This window comes from Anopheles nili, chromosome 2, assembly GCF_943737925.1.
Source record: "Anopheles nili chromosome 2, idAnoNiliSN_F5_01, whole genome shotgun sequence".
NCBI classification, from domain to species: Eukaryota; Metazoa; Arthropoda; class Insecta; order Diptera; family Culicidae; genus Anopheles; species Anopheles nili.
In genome coordinates this window covers 3,574,159-3,599,945 of record NC_071291.1, presented here as the reverse complement: position 1 = coordinate 3,599,945, position 25,787 = coordinate 3,574,159, and the positions used below count along the sequence as shown (strand labels likewise).

Here is a 25,787-nt window from a genome sequence, read left to right as displayed (position 1 = left end):
TGATAAGGTAGTGCGAAATGTGACATAGTGAGGGCGCTGCGCCAGCTGCACAATAACAAAACCAGCTGCACGCACTCCATCAGGTGTGACATTTGATCATAAAGTAAAAGAACGCGGAACAGCTCGGTAATACGTAAATATAAGTCTTTTTGTGGTCACATTTAAGTGCTAGTTTGTAAATCCTATTGTTATTTGAACTGTATGTGGTGTAAATTTGAATTGTAATTAACTTTAATTGAAAATGTTGAATGCACTCGGAGTAATTGTATCCGGAAGATTGGTAAGTTCGAGAACAATACATTCAAATGACGTTAGCCGGCACGCTCAAAAGCGTCCGTTATCCCGGTAGGTGCAAACCGACTTCCAGCAGATAAGTGATTCACACTTCCTGATTACCATTCCGGATGCGGATAACGTGAACCATGTGGTTGTGTTTCTAACCGGAGCGATCCCTTTTCCGGAGGGGATGGCAGGCGGAGGTAAACATTGTCCTTTTTCTGGGATACGTTTTTGAACACATATTCAGTCAGCTTAACTCACACACCAACACAGTTTACTTCAGCTGGCCCGACCCAAATGCACCGCCTAGCTGGCAGCTGTTGGGCTATATTTCCAACAGCAAGCCTTCGGCAATATTTAAAATTTCCCAGCTAAAAAAGCTGGACGAAATCTCCAGCCAGGGCAGGATGATGAACAATGTGTTCGGAAGTAACCTACCGATTTCCCACATCGCCCAGATAGGTGTGTCGATCGAACCCGAAAGCTCGCTGATTCAGCAAACTCCTTCGACGGTAAGTGACACCAAAACGGTGTTGCAGTCAGCAGGTATTGTTTATTTAACTTTATACTTTCATACGCCTTTCTTCATCCTCATCGGCAGACCACGTCGAGCACGTACTACCAGTTTGGGCAGAAGATTTTAGAAAACTTTTTCAACTTTGTGAGCAGTTTCTCGGTGACGCAAAGCCAAATGACACCGGCGCCGAACGAAACGTTCGTGCCACTGTCGACGTTGCAAACGTGGTACACCAACTTCGAACGTAGGTTGCAGCAAAACCCAAACTTTTGGAAAAATTAAGTTTCCCAACGGTAATGTACCCGCGAGCACCCGAAATGAAAGGCCTTATGAAAGTGTGCTGTAGGAAGAATAACATCTCGTATGATTCGTTTCTGCACGTCGAACTGGTTTTAATCTAGGTTTAATTTTAAATGCAATTTGCTAGCCATTTCGGTTTTTGTAAACTTTAATTCATACAATCATACATCCTAAGAACCTTTTGTGTTAATTCTAGATTCAAATTTTGTGTCTTACGTGTTCTACAATGCCACTAGTTTTGGAAGACAATGCTTACACCTTGAGAGGTTCTTTAGCTGTTGTTAGCTGCTCACCGACCCGTTCGATCTCATCGACGATGAACTGCATCGAAGCATGTGTTGGACGTGGGTGACAAGTCACGACCATTCGGAAGAAATTTCCAATCCCTTTGTGGAGAAGCGGTACGTAACAAACAAGCACAGTACCACGTTTCACTAGCAGTTCCTTGATGTCGGCTGTCACGCGGTACAGACGTTGCCACCATTCGACTGTTTCCTGTTCCCGTGCGTCGACTCTCATCCACGTTGGCACGTACCAGAAACTGATGTTCGTGTACTGGTACTCTTCCAGCACCAACCGGAAACCAGATCTGGTGCTCAGCTGCTCATAAAGTGCATGTGCACAGTCGAAGGCGTTGTCAACAATGGCCTCTAGTCCGGCTGAACCTCGAGCCTTGTACATGAGCCAAAATTTGAACGCGTCCACTTTCCGGCCACACTGCACGCTTTTGTCGCCGGTGTCATACGAGATATCGTAGAATTTGTCCTGTTGGAAGAGGTAATCGGCATTGGCGGCGTTACACTCGTGCAGCAAACCCCGCTCCTTGATAAGTAACACCGAACACTGCAGGGGTGCGCCCAGCGTTTTGTGTGGGTTCCAGGCCAACGATTGCGCGCGGTTAACGCCACTGAGGAGAGACTTATGCCGACGAGATAGAATGGCCGTACCACCCAGGCAAGCATCCACGTGCAGCCATAAGCCATGCCGCTGGCAAATGTCGGCGATGGGATGAAATTCATCAAACGCTCCCAGCACTGTCGTACCGGCCGTGGCATTGACGAAAAACGGCTTTCGGCCGGATGCACGTACCGAAACGATCGCATTTTCGAGCTCACTCGGGATCATACGGCCTCGGTGGTCACTCTTCACCTTCACCAAATTATCCAGTCCAATTCCCAGCCAATGCACCGCTTTGGTGATGCTATAGTGTGCCTGAAGGAATAAGGAAAGCCGGTTTTAGGGGCAAATAGAGCGCGAGCTAAGAGAACCAACCACTTACTTCCTCGGAAGTGAACACCACTAATGGAGCCGCAAGATTGACCAAACCAGTCCTTTTCACATCCGGAACCGCTCGATAGCGCGCCGCAACGATCGCGTACATGTTGGACATGGAACCGCCCGGACAAAGGATACCGTCGCCTTGTCCGAAATCAAACAGCCGCAGGCATTTCTCGATCACCGCATCCTCGATCAACGTGAAGGTTGGTCCGACTTCGAAAGTGTACCTGTGTTTTGTAGCAAAGCGGAGGCTTTTATTCTCATCCGATCTGAGGAAACTGCCACAAGCCACTTACTGACTGGTGTTAAGAGCCTCCGTTATCCAGCTCCCGGTCAGGCCGTACGGGTCGACCCCAGCGAACAGTTGATTGTGGAAGTGAGGATGCCCGGTGCGCACGGAATAACGCAACACCTGACGGATGATCGTCTCAAGCGTGGCCGGGCTGGTCGGGGTCAGTTCATCCATCGGGAAATGGATCAATTTCTGTAACATGAATTGAGATTGCGATGATGGAATCTTTAACGACAGTACACGTTTGTAATGTCTCTTGTCATTCCAGACCGGTTTCCCGAGGGCCGTGCCTTATGTCTATTGTAATCGCGCTATCATCGTTTCTCGCATATCACCGCGCATGGAAAACGAGATAGTCCGACGTGCTCGGATAGGCGGTCGTTAGCCTTTTATTGTCGAATTCTCTTCCACCGAGGAGATTCGATATCACGGGAGCAGACAATGAACCGTCTTTTTTTGGAGTCAAGATCAAGGGGAGAGGCTTAACCCCGCTGTACTAGTTACGGTGGTTCTTCAATCAACTTCACTAGCTCATGTCTGCTGAGACCCGGAAAAAAGGCACTTCTTCGCGAATTTGCGCCTAACTTACCTTCAAATCGTGCGGATATTCAAATTTCACTATTGGCCGCTCTGGCGTAGTCGAACCGACGTAACCCTCGTCGGCCAGTAACCGGAATACCCGCTCCAAGATGGCCCATTCGTTCTCAGAATCGGGTTCTTCCTGCACTACGGTTCCGTTGGTTTCGTGCAGCTGCCGCTTTATGTGCTGATCTGTGTCACCATTCCGAGCCATGGTGGACTTTCTCTTTCCCGGTTCTGCTGGTTGAATGCTTTACGCTCGTCAAGCCGGTCCAGTGGCGTCTTCAAACGGGTGTCACGCGCGCGGCACTCGTCGATGAGATCTCAAATACGTCTGCGGCGCGATCTTGCGAGTCTTGTCGTTTTCACCTCGCAACTTATCATCGACGGGAGTACCGACGAGAGCGGGAGTGATGTGAAGTCGCGGGAATTTTAAACGCCACCGTACTGCGACTAATCAGCTGGCTGGTTGGTTCGTCGTGTTGGTGCGCGTTTATCGATGGTTTTATTTTATTTTAGGAGCGTGGATTTAGCGCAAAAGTGACCACCAATCGGTCGCGGTTCCCGGATTTGTTATGGCTACACTAACGCATTGCGAAAATACTCCGATTCGGCGGTCAGAACAGATTGTCAAGCGGTTTTAGTTCTCTGTGTTGTTCTCTCGGCCGTCGCTCTAAACAAATTATGCAATTAATCGGTGGGTGTGGTGAAAAAAAGGCGTGATTCCGCCGTCGAAACTGATAGCGCGATTGTCAACGATTTTCCATTCTATTGTAATAGAGCTGTGGCTTGCCAAATCAAGCGATTTCGCAATGCATTAGTACGAAATAGCGTTTTCGGTTGTATTTACTACTCCATTAATTGCAGCTTAGATGAGCGAAATGATAAACAAAGGACGTTTTCCGGCGTCTAGACGCACACTAGCGGAAGCATGTTTTTAAATGAATTGTCGTTTTTTTAAAGAGCCACTCGAATTCCACCTCCCCAGAAATTGTGTTTCTCTTTTTCTCTTGAAAGAACCAAGCGAAAGAACCACGTCTCGCAATTGAAAGAAACTATCTCCCTCTCGCAAACGCTAAGCGACGTTTATCACCGACGCAGCAGAGATAGGCGCACGCACACAGCGTCAGAGCTGGTGCCGCTGTGACATGAATCCTCCTCGCAGCATGCGCTCCTGGTACGAGCGGTCGAAATTTCAAGCAAACGACAAACGCGCGCCGCGAAAATCGTCTTTCGGCTAGCCGTCGATTGCGCTGAAGTACCAAGAGAGCATGCGTCTGGAGGTAGCGCTGACTGGTACCGTGTGAGCGAGAACAACACAGCCGCTCTCTCTCTCTCTCGCAAACCCGCTTGCTTTGTTAACCCTTAGTGGAGCAGGGAGTTTCGTTCGTGGAATATTTAACTCATTTAGCGAATAAATACGTTTTGTTTGGATTTAAAATTTTTATTCAGAATTATTTCGCCTGAAGTAACAATGCTATGTCGCTCTTTTATCACTATCAAAGTCAACGTCGAAATCGAACACATCGTTAGTGGAAGCTTCAACAACTTAACCAAAACTACATCGAAACAGTTACACAACTAAGTCCTATCCTTGATTCCTACGCACTGCGCCCTACATGCTATTGAATTGTCTTTTCCATATTGCTGAAGTCTTTTTGATTGGTTGGCCCTTCACTTGGGCGACTGCGCCCCTTGGACGATCGATGTACGTCCCGTGATTGATTGATGATCAATGTACAAAACGATCATGAACGGGCACAACCCATGTCCTACACGCTATGTTAAAATGGTTCTATCTCTAGGCTCAATATGAGCTACCGATACAATCGACTGCCATCCGACCGGGTTGCGAATCGCTTCCACAGTGGAATAAACTTTGGCAGATACTCGTCCCTCCTCACTGCGCGTTGTCCTGCTTCTTTAGCTGGTTTTTTCGTCCTAGAACCATTTTAATATTGCCCTAAATTACCGTATTTAGCTTTGTCTTTTGTTTGCTGATCGCACGAGATAAACACATTATTTATACTAATGGCACACGTCGGCATTGCAAATGTTTTCCTCCGGCACTCGAGGTCGCTTATATCCTAATACTTTGCCGTTGCTGATACGCTACAGTCGATTGTTTAAACGGTTCCGTGCACGTCCTGTGCATCGGTTGCACTTCCATCACGGGCCATTGTCAAGGAGTACGCTCAGTTCCATCGTGCCCTCAGCAAGCCCTCGGGTTTGATCCGCTCGCTCGCTCATCCCCGCCAGTCAGTACTTGTCCTCGTCCATTTCGAGCTGGCGTGCGTGCCGGATGTTGTTCGGTCCGTGCGAGTTGCGCTTTATCGTAGCGGTGTCCGTTTCGTTGAAGGATTTCGACAGAATTTTCGGCGTGTTGTTACCGAGCGTACCACCGTTCACGTTGATCGACTTCACCAGCGTACCGGTGCCGTTGGAAAGCTTCGATCCACTTGCATCATTTCGTGGGCCCTTGAAGGACGACTGACGCTTCGGTTTGTGGCTACCGTCCGTGTACTGTAAGTGGGAAAAAGGTGGGAAAACTATGAGTCATAGAGAAGGAAAATACCTAAATAAGGTCGCACTTACGTCTTTGGTCGGTAGCGACGAGTACTGATTGAAGTGAGACCCATAGCACGGTGATCCTTGGATACCTCCACCCAAGGTCTTTGTCTTTCTTTTCATATAAAACACCACGCCGAATATGCTTCCGGCCCAACCCAACGCCATCGTTATCACGATCCCGAGAAGGATAGCGGAAGAGACCGACATGGTCGCGGCCACCGGTGGCATTTGAACATCTGTACGTGGAAAAACGAAACGAAATTAGCTTCCTGATATGGTGCATTCCTCCGCAAAAAAAAGACTGATCGTACCATTGGTTTGTTCGATGCTGCACTTGCGCAGCTCACGATCGCTGCCCTGGCATGGCAGCTCACCGGCAGACGAAACGGAGTGTGGCAGAAGGCAGAGGCGCGTGCGAACCTTCTCGTTATCCGCGTTACAAAACGACCATTCGCTCCACTCACCCCATCCTAGGAAGGCTGTAGAAAAAGCGGTGAAAATGCAAGCATAATTAGTAACAATTCCACTTTCATTTCCATTCGGCCCTGGTAAACTTACAGTCACAGCTCGGCATATCGCAGCTTTCGTACTGAACGCTCTTGCCTTCACAGTCGTTCTCGGGCGTAACACTTCCGGACATCGAGAGACATTGGCGTGATCGTGACCGTGTTCCAATTCCGCAGCTAACCGAGCACGGTGACCAATCCGTCCAGCATCCCCATTCACCTGCAACACCAAGAAAGCCGATTGTATTATTTCCGCGGTCATCGTCGTGGACATCTTCTCGGTTTCCGGATGATGACTCACCTCGGCAGGGTTGGGTGTTGCAAGCTCGCTTGGTTTTGTTGAACCCGATGCAATCGTGCCGTTCGCAGGAACGCGTCCGATACTGGAATCCACCCCCACAGGATGCACTACACACACTCCACGAGCTCCACTCGCTCCAACCATCCTCGACGTCATCCCCAGATGCTCCGGGAGCGAGTGCAGTTGGATCGACCGAACGCTGGCAGGATCCATCCGCTTGGCACACGCGACTCTCCTCCTTCGGGGCGATCTTAAGCAACGCCGAATCAGCGATCGGAGCCTTGCACGTGAAACGGAACCGCTTCTCGACGTACGCACCATTCAGTGCCGTCCCATTGGCCACAATTAGCCACGGTGTCCACGTGCCAGCCTTCCGGACATCCGGGCATGCCTGGCTGTTACACACCTCGTAATCAAAGTGACACCCGGAGCAGTCCATTCCACCGTTCTGAGGGATCGGATTGTCACACTTGCGCCGTCGGATGCGATATCCTCCTCCACAGATCGCGCTGCATTCACTAAAGTCCCCGTACGGACCCCAGCCTCCATCCACGGGCGGTTGTTTCGGTGCCGGACAGGGTGGCAGATGAGAGCAGTAGATCTCGGCTCGATCGGGACCAACGCACACACGTCCTCCATGGGCTGGTTTCGGATTGCCGCAGGTACGCCGTCGCGTTTTCACCGCCATTCCACACGTTTGTGAGCACGCTGACCACGCGGACCAATCCGTCCAACCACCGTGCACGGTACAGTTGGTGACGGACACGTGCATTCCGGTGCATCCACGGCCTCCATTCTTCGGTGGTGGGTTGTTGCAGGTACGCGTTCGACACAGGCACGAGTCCGCGTTTGGACCGAAATCTTCACCACCGTTGCTACCGCCGGAAGTGCCGGATCCTCCCACTGCACCTGGACCGGGTGATTGTGCACAGCGGAAATAAGCGGACCAGGCCGACCATCCACCATCGACGGGTGCCGTCAGCACGGGACACTCGGTCGCATTCTGCACCCAGTAACGAGCCAGCGTGTCCCCGTTCGGTGCGACTGTACACGCTTCCTGCAGTTCGTTCCAGCCGCAGTATGGATCCATCGAGTTTAGGCAGCTAGCGCGGGACAAATGCCGACCACAATGGTTCGCCGGAATTCGCATCAACGCTCGGTCCGTGCCGACATACAGCGATTCCGTGTCCTTAACGTACTGCAGTGCTCGAATGCACGAGCCAGGATGTTCTTCTTCCGGCTGCCAAACCTCGATGACGCACGTGTCCTTTGTCCGGGGCAGAACGGATATCTTCTTAATCGTACAGGCGTCCGTCGCAGCATAGATGATGTGCACGCGTTCATGTAGCTTCGTTGGAATGACATCGATCGCAATGTGGTTCAATCGTTCGAGGGCCGTGTGGTGTAACGGACGACCGGTCATCGGTTGGATCGCTTGATCCATGAGCTGATACTTGGAGGATTCGATCAAGGACACGTGACGGCCGTTAGCACCCGCTCCGCGACACTCGTAGTGATCGCGAGTGCCTACTTCGTGTCCACGCCATGCCGTTCCCTTCGATTCCTGATGCTTAAACGGACCATCGAAGGCGGCCTGGATGGCAGTCATGTTGTACGCGCAGATGGCCGATCCATGGATGCTGTTCCTATAAGCGAAAGTGAGGCATTAGCATAAGGACGCGATCGCGTGACTCGATGGAGAACCAGCTCTCTGATACTCACTCCGGTGTGGTGAAGGTCGCGTAGAGGACACTCTCGTCGGGCGAATAAACCATGCCCTGCACCTCGTTGTAGTAGAACGGGTAGTCACCTGGCAGTGAGCAGTTGAGCCGTGCCTTCACAAAGGACGTCAAGTTGTCCTTCAGGATGCCGGGTGTACCGCCGGGATCGTTTTTGCACACTCGCGCCACCCGTGAGTAGATGATCTTGCCGCAGTTCATGTACTCGACGGCTGCCTCACGCAACACGAAGTAGATGAAGCCACCGTGCTCGAAGCTACCCACGAACTGTGGTTCATTAAGCCAATACGAGTTGTACTGGACCGTGCGCAGGATACGCGAGCTGTTGCGTGTCACGTCAGAGCGTAGGATAGCGGAATCGAGCCCCGAGAAGTCAGTTGCCGACCCGACAAACAGCTGACCGGAGTCGGACATCAGAGCCGTCATGTTGGCGTTTGGATTGAACGGACATTTGGCCACTCCATCGTCCTCGCGTGTCACCGACAGGTCCTCCATGTGGCGTACGGTGCACCGCGGACTGAAGGCGTGTGTGCCGCACGCGTACACCTGGTTGCCAAAGCTCTGCAGTACCATCACGTAGTTTCGACAGGCGTCCTCTGATTGGCCCTTCTGAAGGCAGATGCTACGCTGGTACGCCGGAACTTCCCATGGTACACGTTCGAATAGCTTCAGCTGCAGCGAAAACCGCAACAGGTAATCTCTGTGAAGGAATACGAAAAAGAAAAACAGCTCGGTGTGAATTCTTGACCAAATGCAGAGACTGGCATCATGCAAAGAAAAAAAAAGCGATTTTAAATAATTCCACCAGATGGGTGCAGGACCACCTCAGTTAAACCATTAGACGCCAAGGCTGTGCTTTTGTACACCGGTGCCGTTTCGGGACCCACCGGAGTCAATTAAAATGTTATTCGCCCTGCGTCAATAAAGCCGGACGCAGCCGGAGCAACTTTGCACTTCCTTAACGATCCGTCAAGCGCCCTCCAAACCGGGCGCAAACACGTCCTCACGCGAATCGGTGGCACGCACCATAAATCGCCGCATAAAGTGTGCAAATAAAATTGGACAAAAGTTTATAAAACGCCCCGCGACGTGGGCATGGGCGTGAGTGCAGACGCGAAATATAATATCTTATGAAACCGCGGCGACGATCGTTCGCGATCGCCCACGCGTCCGTCTTCGGTGTTGCCAAATTTTGCCGTTTCGATCTGATCTGGTGGTGTTTCCCGCAAATGGAAATCGAAAGTCTGAGGCGCTGAGAGATGGAAAGGAACTGCCCCCCCACTCGGAGTTGTGCAAAGTTGGGGATACCAGCGATTATTTCGCCGTCGTCGCCAGTGGAGAACGGTGAGCTTTTTTTTTTTGTCTCGAGTATGAGACCACCTTTAGGCGGGTGTGATTTTTTGAGGGCGCCAAACGTTAATGGTATTCCAACGGTGAGTTTTTGTGCGAATATTCAACCACACTTCCCCAGGCCTGGGAAACAAAGCTACGAGACTAACAAATTAAACTTGATAGCATGCTTCTTTCGTGTGACCAAAGAAAGCATCTCCAAGGACTCGCAGTTTGGTCGGTAAATTCGTTGTTCGCAGGAACGATTTACGGTGGCTTAGATCAGCATTATTGCCATTATTTAATGTTGCTTGCAAAATTGTTATGAAGATCTATGTTTACGAATCGACTACAAGGTCACAATACCCTTTGGTGATGGTTCCATTAAAACATGCAATACAGATCAAATTTGCAACAAAACTATCGGTTCGGAACACAGCACCAGGCGGTGGTTTTTAATGATGAATAATTGCCAGCTGGAGCCAGATTCGATCACCGAACTGCCGCTCACTAATCGATGGAACGATTACCGGATGTGCTGCAGAAGGTTAGCGGACAGGGCGAGGCACACATGAAACCACAATTCGATCAATTCTCTCGGCGTCTTTTGGACTTTTTTTCCAATATCTCCCCAACAACGATCGAGCAGATCATTAGCGATTAGAGCCTCTAGAGACCGGTATCGATGGTGACCGAAACGGCACGCCATTTTGAACCCAACGCATGATCCCTCGTGTTGAAGGCCAGCCTGTTTACCTAGGCCCCAATTGCTACCATCCATCCTTCCCCGAGGCGATGGAAAGGGTGTGGACCTACGCGATCGCGTGTGATTTATGCAAAAAAATGTCTCCTTTCATCCAACGCCGGAGAACTCGCGTGCCCGCTTACGATCTCCAGGGCGATTGCGAATGATTTACGCACGATTAAGGTGACCGAGGTAGCCGGGAAGTGGCCTTAATGGCGACTACGGCCCGTGCCACACGGTGAAATGAAAGATTACATCCTCAAAACTAGCTTTCAGCTGAACGTGAACGAAGGAAGAGTTTTGGGACGATGAATGTTCCGGGGCACCGGAAAACATCGCCGCCTTATAGCAGAGTCTTGTTGTGAGGAGTCAACACCGTCAAGCGCTTCCTCCTTTCGGACTGGATTAATGACTAACGTGTGTGTGTTGTGCGTCGATTTATGAGTAAAAAGCACTCTCCTGAAGAAGCTACCACCTGGCACACGGGCTGTTTTTTTTAGCCAACAGCGCGTTATGACCCACTAAAATGGTAACAACCATTTTCTCAGCACCCGAGACGTGCGGGTGCGATATTTTATGCAAATAGAAGACGCCCATTTAGGCAAATCCCAGAAGTAATCGAAGCGATTTGGCAGCAATTTATGGCCGGGTGCGAGCCTTAGCTAGCCGTTGTTGCCACCGTTTACGAGGGCTGGGTGTTTTAAAATGCAAATCGACACCGTCTAATCGCGCGCCAGACAGGTGCAGTGCGTCGGAATGAAACATCCGCCGGCACTGGACGGATCATCGTGGCATTTGTTGGAAATAAATGGCACATATTTTTGCTTAATGTGCTCGTGGCACACACGTGGAGGCATGGGATCTTCGAAGTTTGCGCTCGATTTAAGTGCCTACTTTTAAAGTTTAATTTGCTCGATACGGGCTTTTGGAAATAGTAAACACCATCAATCCGGCTTCCAGATGTGAATCGATGCCATAACGGTAAGAAGCTGGTGTGAGAGGTTCGTTGCTTTTCGGGCGTTCAAGTCACTCCGAATAAAGGTGTATATTCTTCGCGCATCTCATTCTCAGTTTGCATCTTCACCTCCTTACGTCCAGAATACGCTGAAAAGCGAATGAATGGTGCTCTGATTTCGTCCCAAAATAAAGGAATCTTCAGCACCGACAGTATGGTCACAAGCCACCGACAGAACTGCGCGAAGTCTGACGCTTTGAAGCCGACCAAAGAAGCTTGTCAGCAACTCGGTAGGTCGCTCGTTAAGCCTCGCAAAGGCGCGTCATGCTTCCTACGCGGAAAGTTAATTAAGGAAGAGTCGCGGCCGCGAGACACCGAATGAGAAAGGACACACGGCAGACGCACGTTAATTCTCGATCGCCTTCCTTCTGTCAGGCCTTACGCTGCATTAAGATTGCCATAAATGCAACGGGTCGCGTCCGTTCGACCGTTTATTGTTGTGCTAGCAGACGAAATTCGCCTCGCTCAGTGCATTTTGCCAGTGACACCGGTGGTGGGATTATTCCGAGCCACTGCAGTCCCTGTTGGATGAAGTCATGGGTGTCATCATCTTCCAGGGGTTTTTTTTTCAACAGCCGCGTCCTCAACACGTGACCGCACGCGTCCATCTGCACTGTCGGTTGATTTCACCCCTAGCAGGATCTGCTAGTCGCATGGCCTGCTTTTGGAGTGTCTCTGTCCTGCAGGTTAACGAGCCTTATTCATCCGACCGGTCAACTCGACCACCGTAATTCGCACAACCAATCTAGACCCACACACGCGATCGAACCACCAGCGAAGAGTGTGTCGTAGCTCGATTGCGACAACCTCCACGAGACACACCGCAATGGCAATGACACTCACATGGCACTGACAACCGCACCCAGCCATAATGGACCCTCCGGCTCGGGCGGATCATTTGCGTACTTAGTTGCGCACTTGCGCGGATCAGCGCGCGATCGCGGCGTAATGGCACAAATTACTCCACTCGGCTCGGATTAGGTGCCAACCTGTACGAGGTTTTGCACTTTGCACCGACCAATCAACCCTCCCTCTCGGTCCGGGTTTTCAGTTTTCGAGCGCCATTCGAGGGCAAACCGGGTCGTAGATCGATCGATCGATCGGCGTCCGGCTGGCGATCGTTTATCGCCTCCGGATTCCGTTGTAAAACGACCATAATCGACTCCCCCGGCTAAACATCGCACAATGCGTGTTCAATCGCCCGCCCAAGCGGGCGGGTTCTCTCTGTTGAAACAACTTTTGAATTTAACCATCACTTCCACCTTTGCGACCGATCATGCGATACAAACCGGCGTCGTTGGGTGCTTGGAAAAACAAAAACCAAACCAGCATTAACGCGAAAGATAGCTCCAGGCTATGGCTCTCGGTGTGGCCACAGAGCCAGGGCGAGGGTTGAATCAATCAGATGACAGTTTTATTAATTGGTTACCATAAAGAATCCATATTTATTCGGCTGGCTCGATGGTGCGACGATGGTGTCGAAGGCGACGATCAGCCACGAGCCACGGTTTCAGAACACGTCTGCGAGCGTTTGCGGAGGAGTCTAAGGTACACCACCGGTTCTGGTGCAGTGTGTTCCGGTGCTTTTAAGTGTGCCAGTGATTTTTATGGATCATTTCGTAGTACACAGAATGGTGTTTTGCTGCACCTTTCCATCACAACGCGCCTTTTGCGAGGAGAATGGGATTTCTGAGGATAACGTCGCGTTGTCATTACGCAGTTGTCAAGTTATGGGTGTTGTTTGACTTTGTCGTTGGGTGGTACAAGACTTCATGACACTTCCGAGGGTCTACAAATGGGTTTGCCTCGATCCATCGCGTGTCACTGGAAGGCGTGCAGATGTCCTTAAAACCTCACCATTAAATCCACTCGCAAACGAACGGAACGCTTACGCAACCAAACCACCTCATCAGGGAGCGTGATGCAGCGAATGTTTTGTTCTACACTGTGGCTTAGAACCGTGTCTTGGCGTTCCGCGAAAGCTCTGCACAATCGCCAAGGAGATTAGGCAATCACCCTGATGCCAGTGGCAAGGCTTTCGGACTCGACCGATTGGCCCACTCCGTGTTGCCATTCCCGGGTTCAAATGCCATCGAGTAACACCATTAATCAAACAAATTAGTTCCAAGCCATCGTCTCGATGGGTGATAGGGAGTGCCCCGGAATGGGACTCCTTGAGAGCTGAATTTCGCGGAGATAGTTCGAGCCCTTGAAAAAGTGTCGCTCTCTCTTCATCTCCGGGGCACCGTATCGCCCGTCTTTCCCCGCTGATAGGAAACTATGTGAAGGTGAGCCTGTCTCGGCAGAGTGTGGCGTTTGTTGACACGAGTCGCAACATAAACAATCCATCGGCAAGCCAACCCCTTCTTTTCAGCGTTAGCTTGCATTCGACATTCGACGGTCCGTCCCGGTGGCTTGTTAATCCTCACAAATCACGCCAATGTGCGACGACGTGCGTCGTTATGGAGATGATCGTGTTCGAAATCTCACACCCTGGGATCGTTTAGGGTGGACACCTTTACGATACGCGTGTGAGACGTCCTTCGCGATGACTTCACGATGGTGTAGATGAGCGAAGTCAGCCGGAACCTTTAAAATTCGTGGAAAAAAAGCGTCTGGAAGCAGCTTTGCGAGGGTTTTCGAATGTTTGTTACCCAACCTCTAGGGTACCTTTCGCGCTGTCCTACGTCAACTTGATCGTACGTACGCACCTCCGGGTGAGGCAATAATAAAATTTGCATCTTAATGCACAGCATTAGCAGTACGACAACATCATTAGAAAACTGTTAAATAATAACTCACCGCACGTAATGGGCGGTTTTACCATCCGAAGACGCCGTACGTCGAAGGGGATTTGATCGACGGGATAGAAGCGATTGGCGATTCGTTTGGGAGTTGCAGATTGCTAATCGGTTTGCAACCTCGATCGCGGTACGTCCGATCGACAGCAGCTGGGACAGATGATAGCACCTTTCAGCAGGATCCGGTCAGGTGTCAAAGGTGACACTAAAACTGGGTAGAGAAACGGAAAACCTCGCTATTACCGCCTCTAGTACCGCTCGAAAGAGCCTGAGGATGCAAAGCCCAAGGAGTTTGCAAGCGAAGGCGCCGAGATTAAATTAAGATAATAGCACCTTTAGGCCGCAAGATGCTGGCCTCACAGCCATCTGATGTCCAATCCCCCGGACGTCCCGTCTGCTATTCCGTAAAACCTGATCGGCCATCCGTGCCAGCATTGCGCGGACTTAGCAGAGATTTTAATTATCACCATTTACCCACACCGGTTGGCGTTATCGTTCGCTAACGAACGAACGATTGGGGTTGATTCCTTCGCTTTAGAGGGCGCTTCTTTGGGCGGATTAAGCGGCACTCTGGTGAGTGTCATCCTGAATCACGGTACAGCCAGTAATTGTAACCGTTGCATTCGAAGACCGTCGAGTTTAATTGGATATGAAGTCAAATTGAGGCAGGTGAATTGCAGAATTTCTCCCCGATCCTGGGAATGTCCGGGACGTCGGCGGTGTATTTGCATGGATCGAGTGCTCTGCTAGTGCTGCACTCGATCACCGCACAAATCTCAAACTCCGAATTCCATCAATTCCACCTGACGACCCTAGGCCTAGGCCCAAACGGTGTTCCTGGGAAGTAGCCGAGCGCCATCCTACCGGATCGCTGTGGACAGCTCGATGGGTCATCAACGTTGCCGTGTCGAGCGGATTTAATTGGTAATTGCTTGTTGTTGAAGCAATTAAGCCTTGCCAGCGTTAAACCGTCCCAGTGTGGACAAGACGGCGAACTGACGCACGCAGATGAAGTATACGCCGCCGTATGGATCTCGTGCGCCACTCGAAAAGAGGAGCCAACGCTTTTTTTACAGTGATTAGGGAAGTAAAGGGTGATTATTAGCGTTACGGTTGCAGAAACCCACCGAAGTACTGAGGTTGGTGAGATGTGAAGCGAAAATCACCACCAAAGCCGTCACCATCATCCAAACGACTCCCGACAGGCTGCTACGCTCGTGGGTGTCCCCGTGCTTGTGGGCTAAATAATTACATCGAACGAGACGGTCGGGGGAGGCTTGCAGAAAATTTACGTTTATAGCAATTCAATGGACGTGTTTCCGTTTTAATGGTGCGTTTCATTTAGCGGTGAATTTTATAATCGTACCTCTGTGGCGGCCTCGGAGCAGGAAGAAAAAGGCAGTAAACGAACGAAATTATTCGCTAATAAGGTTTGTTTAAGAGACTGCGTATGTTGCGTACTTTAATGCAAGCGTTTTGTCATTAATGACGAATTTATTTGATGCCGGGAGCCCTTAACGATACTGGCGTCTTGGCGTTATACGTGCGTTTTTATGACAGCACGCAACCTTTTGTCTGCACAACACCCCACGGATACTGCCGCATCATTCCCAACACGTCACATCTGCATAATACACCCTCGAAGCGGGGGGTTCGTTCAGCCTCAATGAAAGCTCTCAAAAAACCGCTCACTCCATTAGACGACGCATCTGCTTAAAGTCAATCAAACTCCACCCGCGAAAGGGATGCGCCAACTCAGCGAAATAGAACGGGCTGCAGGTCCTTCACGCAACAGATAACGCACGTCTCGGGATTTTCGATGTTGGCTCCGCATGCCGGGCGATCGATGTTTTTGCACTCTTACCATCCTTGGTGCTCGGTTTTGCAGCCAGCCAAAAGGACGTGCACAAGATGAATCGATAAATATGCACCAGACAGTGAGATGCAAGCGCATCTGCATCGTACTCTAGAGAGTGAATAGAATGAAAAAAAAGCCCCAAAGAGCCCAGAAGAACCACACCAGATTGATGATGACGTTCGGAGGGCGTGCGCCTGATGCCATCGTTCGCAAAATGCCCGCGGGCGTCCGTTGCTGGAATGCATTTATAATTCCTCGAGCATACTTTACGAGTGCATCGAGTGGTGATATAAATCACGTCCTGGGAAGGCACTCGAGCTGAACAAAGCTCACAGTACCGCGGGACGGGCGACTATGACAGACGATGAGGTTTACGAGGACGAACTTATTATGCTGCCTGTTCGCTCACCGTGTGGGAGCTAATTGAAAAATCGACAAGAAATATATTGAGATCCATTTCCGCACGTTCTAATTGGTATGGAAAGCGAGTCAGAGAGAGACAGAAGTGAGCGGTTCAGGACGATTTGCCATCAAGCTAATGATGACGAATGGCAGGCAGATTTTCCTCTGATGGCATTGAGGTGAAAAAGGGACGCCATCCCATGTCGTTGCAGCAAATAAAAGCCATTATCATTGCTCGCCAGATAGATTGAAACGGTTCAAGCGATTCAAAGCGATGAATTGCAGTCGATTTCGGTGAACCATTCAAAGCATACATGGAAACAATTACGCGCGAGTGGTGTTTTAGTGTTTTTTTTTGGTTTTGTGTGCGCAAGATAAACGTTGCGGTCAAACGTTTAAACGGGGCCATGTTTGTCGATGCAGTGGTCAGCTGACGGTACCGGATTCGGAATGGTCGGTGGTGTTTTTTGTCAGCGTGGTCCCCGTAGGCATGTTTGGTAAACATGCGCGATATGAAATGCAGTAGGTCACCCGGTCGCGTTTAGAAACAACCCGCGAAGGGGCACACTCGAGGGCTGAACACATGCAAAAATGTGTGCCAATCGAGCGAGCTAAGGGTGAGCTTTCCAGTGCTCGCGGTCGATCGCATTCATTCATGTTTTCGGATTTGTCCTCCACCCGTGGGCCAATGTCGCCGGGCATTGTTACTGGAGTCCCGGGAGCTTAAGTGAGAGCGAAAATGACATGCAAAGATGAGAAGCAAAGGCTTGACGGCGTATGCAAACGATTCCAAAACATCAATCACCTCGGGGCACGTTACGAAACGAGTGGCCCGATGTGAGGTGGATTTTTCGTGAATGTCGCTTTAAAGGACAATACGAACACACCGGTTGCCGACGCCTGTCGTGGTTTGCTGAAATCGAACGGAGACCCGCTGGCATGAAACTGGAGACGACTGGCCAAGTTCGCGCCAAGTTCAGCGACGGGTTCCGCAGGGCTCGATGTCCCTTATCTGATCGTAACATTGTAGCCCGCAAGCGGATGATCCGAACCGTCACTATTAGCCTTCTGACCCTCGCGTTAGTTTCTCCTATTAATCGAATGCCATTCGCCGTGTGCCGAGGCAATCGAGATGACGGCATAAGCGATGTACCTTCCCAGCCGGTGAGACCGGTACTAAAGGAAGGAAGCGTGTTTGCTTTTGCTGACACGCAGCCATCTCGGAAATGGCGTCGTTTAGTCGCACAAATGGAGCCACAGTCGTTTGTAGATCCGTTTGGGTGGTTAAGTGACACGAGAATGTTCAGCGAGGCTTAAAGACGCCACACTTCAAACGTTCCAACTCGACACCCGACTCATGATAAGTGGGCCTTCACCGTCTAATGAGATTCTATTCTACAACCAAGCGATAACTCAAGATCAATTAAGATCCAGTTCTTCCGTCCGATTACGGCAAGCCGTATGAGAGATAGAGACTCCTGAGGTTAGGACAGTCACGGTGGAAAACCCACATCAATTTGTCGCCATTACCAGGACGAATGTATCAATGCGCACGACGGCCTTGCGGCGACACAACCATTAGACCGGAGTGTTTCATTTTTCAATTAGATTCGTCCCCCTCACTTAGGACGGGGGTGGTGGTCAATCGTCAAGTGGAATGCAAAGCAAGGACATACGTCCTCGGTCGATTGAAACTCATTCATTAGAATGTTAAAAGAGGTAGTTATTTATTCCCATTTGCCCAGAAACCAGCTCGCCGTAGATGATTTTTCATTCATCGACTGGTGAATTGATTCCGATACGCGTCCATTATCTCCGGGGGTGTCAATCATCAGTGATTATCGGAAATTGTACTCCTTCCCGGTAATTTACCGTCCCTCCATCTGGTAGTATCGGTGTGCAGTTGTTCCTGCTAAGGGCCGCGTGGGTCACAAGGTGCGATGTAGCAACACGAATCATTAGCATACTCGACCAAGCTCGGTTATTCTTCCACTGGTTACGCGATCGCGGCTCGGTTTTCCGCGTTGATGCGATGTTAAAGTGCAACAAATGCAAATGATCGGTGAAGGGGTCGGGCTAGGGCTTGCGGTTAGGACAGACGTGGTGACAGTTGTGCGGTCGAGCGAAGACCCGCTCCCGATGAAGCCGTTAGCATTAAAATGATGTAAATATGCAACTGCTGCTCGAACACGCTTTTTTGCCATCTTTCTCCCCCGTGGTGGGAAAAACGCGAAACGCGAAGCAACAGCAAAAGTGCAGTTGCGGTGCAATTGCATGCAAGTCACGTCCTCGGGAGGAAAGTCGCGCAAATGAAAACGGGATCCGTTGCGGTAAACCAGGCAACACCGAGGGGTGCAGAAGGACGTTGGCCCATCGGCGCATGGTCATGTTCGACGGGGAGGTTCGCTTTTTTTTATCAATATTTCACACGAAAAAACCTGTCCGAAATTCGAAACTAAGCAGTCTGCCGAAGGGCTGGTTCACGTGAGCTGGATACTCACGATTGCTTGAGGTAAAGAAGCCTCGAACCTCCAACAGCACGAAGATCGAGAAACCGCGACCGACTGCGATAGCTTCGTTGCGGTGTACGCGGTGCAGGTTGCAATATTTGTGTCATTTTTTTTCCTCCTTTTACAACCTCCAACCGTGCCGTACCGATACGCTTGTGAGCCGGTTTTATGTGGCTTTCATATTGGTTCCTTTTTATTTCGATCGCCGCTCTTCGATCGGCAGTCAATCGCTTTTGATGATGCGCTCGATGATGTTGCGGAAAGTGCACGAAGGGATATCGTTGGTGATGCCAAAACGAAGGAAGCCGCATCATGTCATGGTCGTTCATGTCGATGCATAAAGCGGTGCAAGTGCACGTGCAATGATCGTTCGAAAAAAAACAACGATCACAAAACGATCGTATCGTAATGCTGCCGTACGACTTTCGGCAGGCTTCCTCAATCGAGATAAGTTTGCCGACTACACGGAAATGAGCGATGTTAATAAAATTATGTTGACAACATGTGAATGGATATTGGAATGCGAATTTCATTAAGAATTGTTTATCATGCTATTTCGCACACAAAAAAGCCACAAAATAGAAATTATTAATAAATATATCAACCCGTATGCATTTGCATGCCGAGTAGTAGCGAATAAGAGTATCTCGGGTGAATGAAAATGGAAAATTAATTCGTGCATTAAATTCCCATCATTATTGTTTCCCTCAGCATAGTAGAGCTGTCACATTTTTTGCCTTCTAATTCCATGCTCCCGTCCGAAATATCATCGAACGGCATCCACACACCGATGGCGAGGCGAAAATAAATAATCGAAATAATCACGGGAATATGCAAACGTATCCCAAGTCGGCGTGAAAGGAACGTAGCGAAACAGTTTGCCTACCGGAAATCTGCCCAAGAAGCAGACCTTTTTCTCTCACTTTTGCGCGACACGGGCTAAAGCAGAGTTAAAAAATCAATCGCCAGAAAAGCTCTTCTAACGAACTGACTGCTAACATTAATTGATAACAACCGGAACGGCCACTTGCTGTGGTATGTTTGCTCCCTGCCATGTCCACCCGGAGTGAGGACCCGCTTGTACAGGGGTGCAAAAATTTCTTCATTTTCCCCAAAAGCTCCCTAATCGGTAAACAAAATCACGGACGCCCGGAATCCGATTCATTAGTGGCGCATCTCCATGGCTTTGCGGAAGATGCCCTAACGGAAAGATGGAGTTGCCGTCTTTTTTTTCATGGCCTCCGTTTTCTACACCAATTCTCCCTCCAGCGAAGCCTACGATGGCAAATGACTATATTATTTGCTACCGCGTCCCTAATAAAGTTCCCGGGCGCGGAAAACGGAATTGGCACATCGATTCGGTCGCAAATTAGCGTAATTTTTGGGTCTTCCTCCCGTGACGGAAGGATCGTTCGATTCACCACGAATGAGGAGACCTCTCCGGATGCAGATGATCTACTGCCATAAAGCCGTAATTATCTCCAAAACACCACACGATTCGAGGTGAAGGAAATTCCACGCACAACTCTCGGGGCCGAATATAAACATCTCATAATGAGCGCTCCGTCGAGTTTTTTGTCCCCGTGAAAAGCAAAAGAGAGAGAGAGAGAGAACCCAACTGAAAGGTTGTGCAATTAATCGAAAGGAAAGTGTCAATCATGACCCCTCGGGCTGGCGAAAGGTTCCCGGAACGACCCCGGGCGTTTTTGGCGTACTCCCGGACCCTGCGCTGGGGGATGCAATATAAATTAGTCAAACAACAATGAAATTATGCTCCCGGGAGCACGAAAGTGGCGAAAGCTCACCGGAAACCATCGTGATTGGGTGCCGTCGTGAAGGAAGGTAACGAACAACAAAAAAAAGGACGGAATGGAACACTCCCTCGATCGCGCACTCCAAATGTCACACGTGGCTGTCAAAATGTTTGCCGCTGTCGAAACGAAACCTAGGCGAGTGACGTTGACGGTACGGTTCCCGCTGGTTAGCGGACGATTTCACTTTCCACGCGTCGAATGGGGCTGTATATTTGTTTATGGCCGATAAACCTTGAACTCGTCCTAATCGGAATGTAAATACGTCGATGAAGACGAGCGTCTTCGATGTGGACAGCCTGTTTTTCCTGTTTTCCACCGTGGCTCGTGGGGAGCTTCTTTATACAACACCCATGCTTGGGAGAGGTTCGATTCAAGAGGAGTAGCATTATGTTTTCGGCCTAACATATGCATACATTCGGGATGAAGCGACAACGAGTCGAAAATTGAGTAATTCTCTGTTTAGGTAGTTTAAGTTGATGCTTTCGTCAGTGCCAACGTTCCTATCATCTTCCAGCTCAATAACTTGTTGCGCTGAAAAACGGCTCAAAACCAAATTGACTACAGAAGATCGTGCTACAGGAGAGAAGCAGTAACATTGTACGAAAGGAAATGGCTGCGGTTGGAGGTGATAGAACGAAATCAGCAAAACCCTTCAGAAAATTCTGCCAGTCTGGCAAGCCGCGATAATGGAAGATCCATCCATGGAGTATGGATTACGGATCCACAGAACCGTTACATTAGAAGCCACAAAATCCGTTTCAACCGCGTTCGGACCCCTTGAGTTATGGCCCTGGCCTCGACACGCCAACGATGTGCCAAACATGTGTCCCGCATGAAGATCTGCACTTTGGCACAACGCCTGAAAACGTCAGCCTCGGGCGACGACATGTGGTTTGAAGCATCATCCATCGTCGTTCATTGTCGGAGTTTTCAGTTTTTTTTTTTAGTCAGTCATCTTTGTCTGGACCCGGATCGGGCAATCTTGTTGGCGGGATTTGTAGGGAGAGCAATTTGTGTGCTCTTTCGGTTAGGAAGTGGTCACTTTCTCCGCGGTCACTTGTTTGTCCAAAGGGGCCGAATTGTGCGCCCAAGTGTCAGGTCCGTTTGGCGTGGCATTCGCCAAGGTACGCTTGAGCGACATTTCCATCCACGGGCACGTGACTTTGTAAGCTGAGGGCTGTCTACCATCGGTGCGCGCTAAAGCGGCCTTTACCGTGGGCAGCGTGGAAATTGCGTTGCATTTATGACTCCATCAAAGACTCGACGATGTCAACAGCCTTCGATACTCGTAATGCCCCATCAAACAGGCCCCCAGTACGGTATATTTTGGAACGACTCACTGCCGACACTTTGCATTCTACGTGCCTACACACATAGACTCCCGGCGCACTCAGAACGAGCTGTGAGACGAGGATCGTAAAAATTGCAGCACTTCGAACGGAAACCCACAAAACCATGCTCCAAGTGGTGCTCGTAAAATCACCACCATAAACTGAACCGATGGCCAAGCTTTGCGAAGGTTTCGTGACTTCCCAACGTTCTGGCAGTCCTGAACGGTCAGGAGCCTTCTGACGACTGTGGGTTCCTTCGGATGAAATTGTTCTTATCACCCAGGTCAAGGATTTGGCCCCTGACGCCTTTGGATCGTCGACGTTCACCTTTACTGATCTTGCTCAACTCGCGGTTTCAAGCCAGTCTTCCTGAGCAGCGAATCGTTCTTCTCGGAAGCGAAACAATAACCTCCCCGCTAGCTAATCGCGGAAGTCCGCAGGTATGACTGGGACAGGGTAGAAGAAGATGATCCTCCAGCCTCCAGAACAATCGATAGAAGTCCGAACCGCGTCCGGGACAAGTCCACGGGCGGCCCCATAGCGGAGGTCCATGAATATTCAACGCCACCCGGTCAAATGGGCGATGGCCGCGGAATCGCACCGTTTATTTATCAGCCATTGTGAGCGGTACGCGTACGTGACACCCGGTGGTCGACATAAGTTTCGCTCTCATTTTTGCTGGCCCACGTTCACAGATCAACCCTCGGCAGCATCCGTGAAGTGGCTCTTCATCGTCGTGGAAGAAGCTGAGCTCTCTTGCGTGGCCGATAATTTATGGAGTGTTGTGTCTCGGCGAGCCAGACCAGCCAAGAGTCGAGGACAAAAGGCACGCTAGGCCCCATGGGGACCACGCTACCACGGGCTCGATGTTTGATACATTAATTTGCGATATGCCGCGAGACACATCGAGCCATTGCGAACGGAATGTCGACGCCCGTTGCGTTACGATAGCCTTATATCAAACTGTGTCGGCATCAAAACGAACACGCCTGCGAGAACCTTATCGTTCGGTTGTGGAATGATGTTTTCTGGTGTGGTTTCTGCGAACATAGCTCGGAAGCAGCTGCGTACTCGAGGAGCTATTTTCGTGGGTCGCCAACTGACTCACGTTTTCGGGGAATTCCGTAGCATTGGAGGCGCTCGCAGATGGTCGTCGCAGATGAGTTAAAATTATCAGCATCCACTTCCAGCGAAATTCGTTCGCATATTGCGACTCCACCCCGTGTGGGACTTTCTCTCAATTGCGGACCACATGTTGCCGGTTGTCGGCGTTCGAGGGCCCATCTTCGGGCGTATCTTATCAATTAATATCAGAAGGAAATTAACTTCCAGCATCGATAAAGCTCAGCATCCTCCAGTGCTCGGTGTGCGCTCGATCCTTCCGGACCACCCGTGGAGGCCGCGGGTTTCGTGAAATAAATTAATTTCAATTAAAATAATGAAACGGGTGAATTAAATCGCTGCGGTAGGTCACCGGTGTTTGCTAATCGGCACTTTCCCGTCGATGCAACGGAACGTGATCCGATAATTTCACGGATCCGAAGGGCCACCGATGGCGACAAATGAGTGCACGTTCTGGAAATCCAGTTTGTTCTAGCTGTGAGTGTACACCTTGCACCATCGATACAGTCCTTGAGGTTTGTAGAACCTCAGCAGGTATGCTTTAAACGTCTCTAGTCGCAAGGTAATGTGCTGAATGAGGAAATAAATGAGTGCTGGCATCGTTAAGAACCCCTAGGTTCATCCTATTTTGCATGCTACTTTCAGGGCCACTTTCAAGCCACGGGAGATGTGCCATAAATTTCAATCCCTTCGCAGCAAGAGACTGCATGTTTACAAGCATTTCATCGGTAATGGATGCTGAGTGTCCAATTTCACGAGCTTGGTTTCCCGATAGTGCAGTAGTCAAGAGCATTTTACCGATCTTCTTCATGTGGTTGTTCGATAACTTCGATAGTTTGTAGCAAACAGCAGGAAATCTCTATACAGCAGCTAATTTTTCAGGATTCCTTTGATATCACTTTCCAGCCAACAGTGCGACAGTGAGTAAACGACTGCGAATCGATATCAAACGTTACGCGTTCCGGAAATGGGCTGCTCAATATGCGGCGCAACCTGTCGTCGAGATAATTAGCGATTAATTTGTAACCCCAACAGATCCTGAACCACGCACTGGGAACCTAAACGGTGACTTCGTGGCGAGTTTCGAGAGCTGACACCATGCAATTGAATGCCCTCCGGTTGAGAGCACCCCTATTTTCACATCCCGCAACAAGATACGGGTGCAAAATAAATGGGATTATTTTATTCGCCAATCCTAATGCGCTTTCCCGGCCACGATTTGCATTTGCCGCATTGATGCGTGATAGAACCAACGGTGAATGGGCACGCCTGCTCTCACACGAAGCACCACCCAGTGACTCTGGCTGTGGTGGCCGTGCCCGGGTGGGATTATGAATATGGTCTCAACCGAGACCTGGGTCGAGTGCATATCGCTTTCAGAGGTTCCAAACGGCGGATCGGATGGTTGGCAGACTGCAATTCGTACGTACGTATAAGTTGTGAGATGTTTACGACTTAATTGAAATGTTTCCTGCGCACTTTTACAACGGTTCAGCGGCAACCGGTGCACGCAATCGTGCGAGTGAAGCATGTAAACGAGCCTTCTAGACATATATCTGCTAGACATGCTCGGTACCAGTGCAGGAATGATCTCACGACGCACGGCTCAATTCCGGAAGCGTAGCAATGTCGGAGTCTTTTCGCAACGATTCCCAGTGAAAACTGCGCCCTCGCGTGATACCGTTAAGACGTGGTAAGGCAAAATTTCACCAACCCCATCGAGTTTTGTGTGGCCATTATTGAGGTGTTTATAATGGCGAATGGAAAGCTTTATCTTTCCTCAAATCACAAACCTCCAAAGCCACCTTTTCCCCTGGCGTGATTTGCTTTATGACCGTGCGAGGTAAAACGTGAGAAAACTTTTCCCCCTTTCTACGATCGATATAGAAAACAAATAAACCACTAATGGCGTGGCCAGATTGAAACTGAGACGATCGGCGATTGCGAACGGATCTGCCCTCCGGTTCCGGCCGGAACATTATCACCTTTTTTTCTAACGGGCCCTTAAAACAGCACGACACCGGTTAACGTACCTGTAACGATAAGAGAAAATAAAACCACCAATTAATGGGATATTCTATGCACGCGTCGATGACGATGGCGTGGTGGGGCGAATAATGATGGCCGATTTTTCATTAGCACCATAAATAAGCTTGAAATAGGAGTAGTGCACTGGGGAATAGTATCCTATATTATGGAAAAAGAAAGAGAGGGAGAGAAAATCGAGTTCCAAATCCAACGGAAATGCCATGAACATAGAAATACCGTTTTACAGCGCGTATCTTATTTCAGGATTTCTAGAGGCATGTTTCACAAATAAGTAACAAAAAAACGTTCAACGAATACGATATTTCCATCGACTTTAAAACGAGAATTTTTACCCACTTTCCCGATAGCACCGAGCGGAAAAGCTCACAGTTATTAAGCGTTTTTAGAAGGGAGATATTTTCACCCGCATATAGCAACATTTATTCGCCTGTCGTAAGGCATCAAATGTC

The 25,787-nt window shown here is 49.8% G+C and overlaps 3 protein-coding genes across 3 annotated transcripts in view; 1 reads left to right on the top strand and 2 right to left on the bottom strand.

Moving 5' to 3' along the window:
* The first annotated feature begins 241 nt into the window (after window positions 1–241).
* Window positions 242–1,260, top strand: LOC128720492 (protein OPI10 homolog). The gene is made up of 4 exons (XM_053814163.1): window positions 242–280; window positions 350–479; window positions 553–791; window positions 881–1,260. The coding sequence occupies exons 1-4, from the start codon at window positions 242–244 to the stop codon at window positions 1,076–1,078; spliced, it is 606 nt and encodes a 201-aa protein (XP_053670138.1). The 3' UTR covers window positions 1,079–1,260.
* Window positions 1,261–1,348: 88 nt separating this feature from the next.
* Window positions 1,349–3,459, bottom strand: LOC128721486 (cysteine sulfinic acid decarboxylase). Its single transcript, XM_053815242.1, has 4 exons — window positions 3,256–3,459; window positions 2,671–2,858; window positions 2,376–2,601; window positions 1,349–2,308 (listed from the first exon to the last, which is right to left on the bottom strand). The coding sequence occupies exons 1-4, from the start codon at window positions 3,457–3,459 to the stop codon at window positions 1,349–1,351; spliced, it is 1,578 nt and encodes a 525-aa protein (XP_053671217.1).
* A 1,227-nt stretch (window positions 3,460–4,686) lies between these two features.
* Window positions 4,687–25,787, bottom strand: part of LOC128721480 (semaphorin-5A) — a 96,666-nt gene continuing 75,565 nt past the window's right edge. Inside the window, exons 3-8 of the mRNA XM_053815237.1 lie at window positions 8,346–9,062; window positions 6,624–8,269; window positions 6,375–6,542; window positions 6,128–6,295; window positions 5,841–6,052; window positions 4,687–5,768 (exon numbers count right to left, since the gene is read on the bottom strand). Coding sequence (XP_053671212.1) covers window positions 5,505–5,768; window positions 5,841–6,052; window positions 6,128–6,295; window positions 6,375–6,542; window positions 6,624–8,269; window positions 8,346–9,062 — 3,175 coding nt within the window. The 3' untranslated portion in view covers window positions 4,687–5,504. The remainder of the gene's footprint in view (window positions 5,769–5,840; window positions 6,053–6,127; window positions 6,296–6,374; window positions 6,543–6,623; window positions 8,270–8,345; window positions 9,063–25,787) is intronic.

Coding starts and splice junctions, on each gene's coding strand:
- LOC128721486 (XM_053815242.1), bottom strand. CDS start 3,459: ATGGCTCGGAATGGTGACACAGATCAGCACATAAAGCGGCAGCTGCAC. Junction 2,859..3,255: donor AATATCCGCACGATTTGAAG/GTAAGTTAGGCG, acceptor TTCATGTTACAG/AAATTGATCCATTTCCCGAT. Junction 2,602..2,670: donor GAGGCTCTTAACACCAGTCA/GTAAGTGGCTTG, acceptor TACAAAACACAG/GTACACTTTCGAAGTCGGAC.
- LOC128720492 (XM_053814163.1), top strand. CDS start 242: ATGTTGAATGCACTCGGAGTAATTGTATCCGGAAGATTG. Junction 480..552: donor GGAGGGGATGGCAGGCGGAG/GTAAACATTGTC, acceptor ACACCAACACAG/TTTACTTCAGCTGGCCCGAC. Junction 792..880: donor TTCAGCAAACTCCTTCGACG/GTAAGTGACACC, acceptor CCTCATCGGCAG/ACCACGTCGAGCACGTACTA.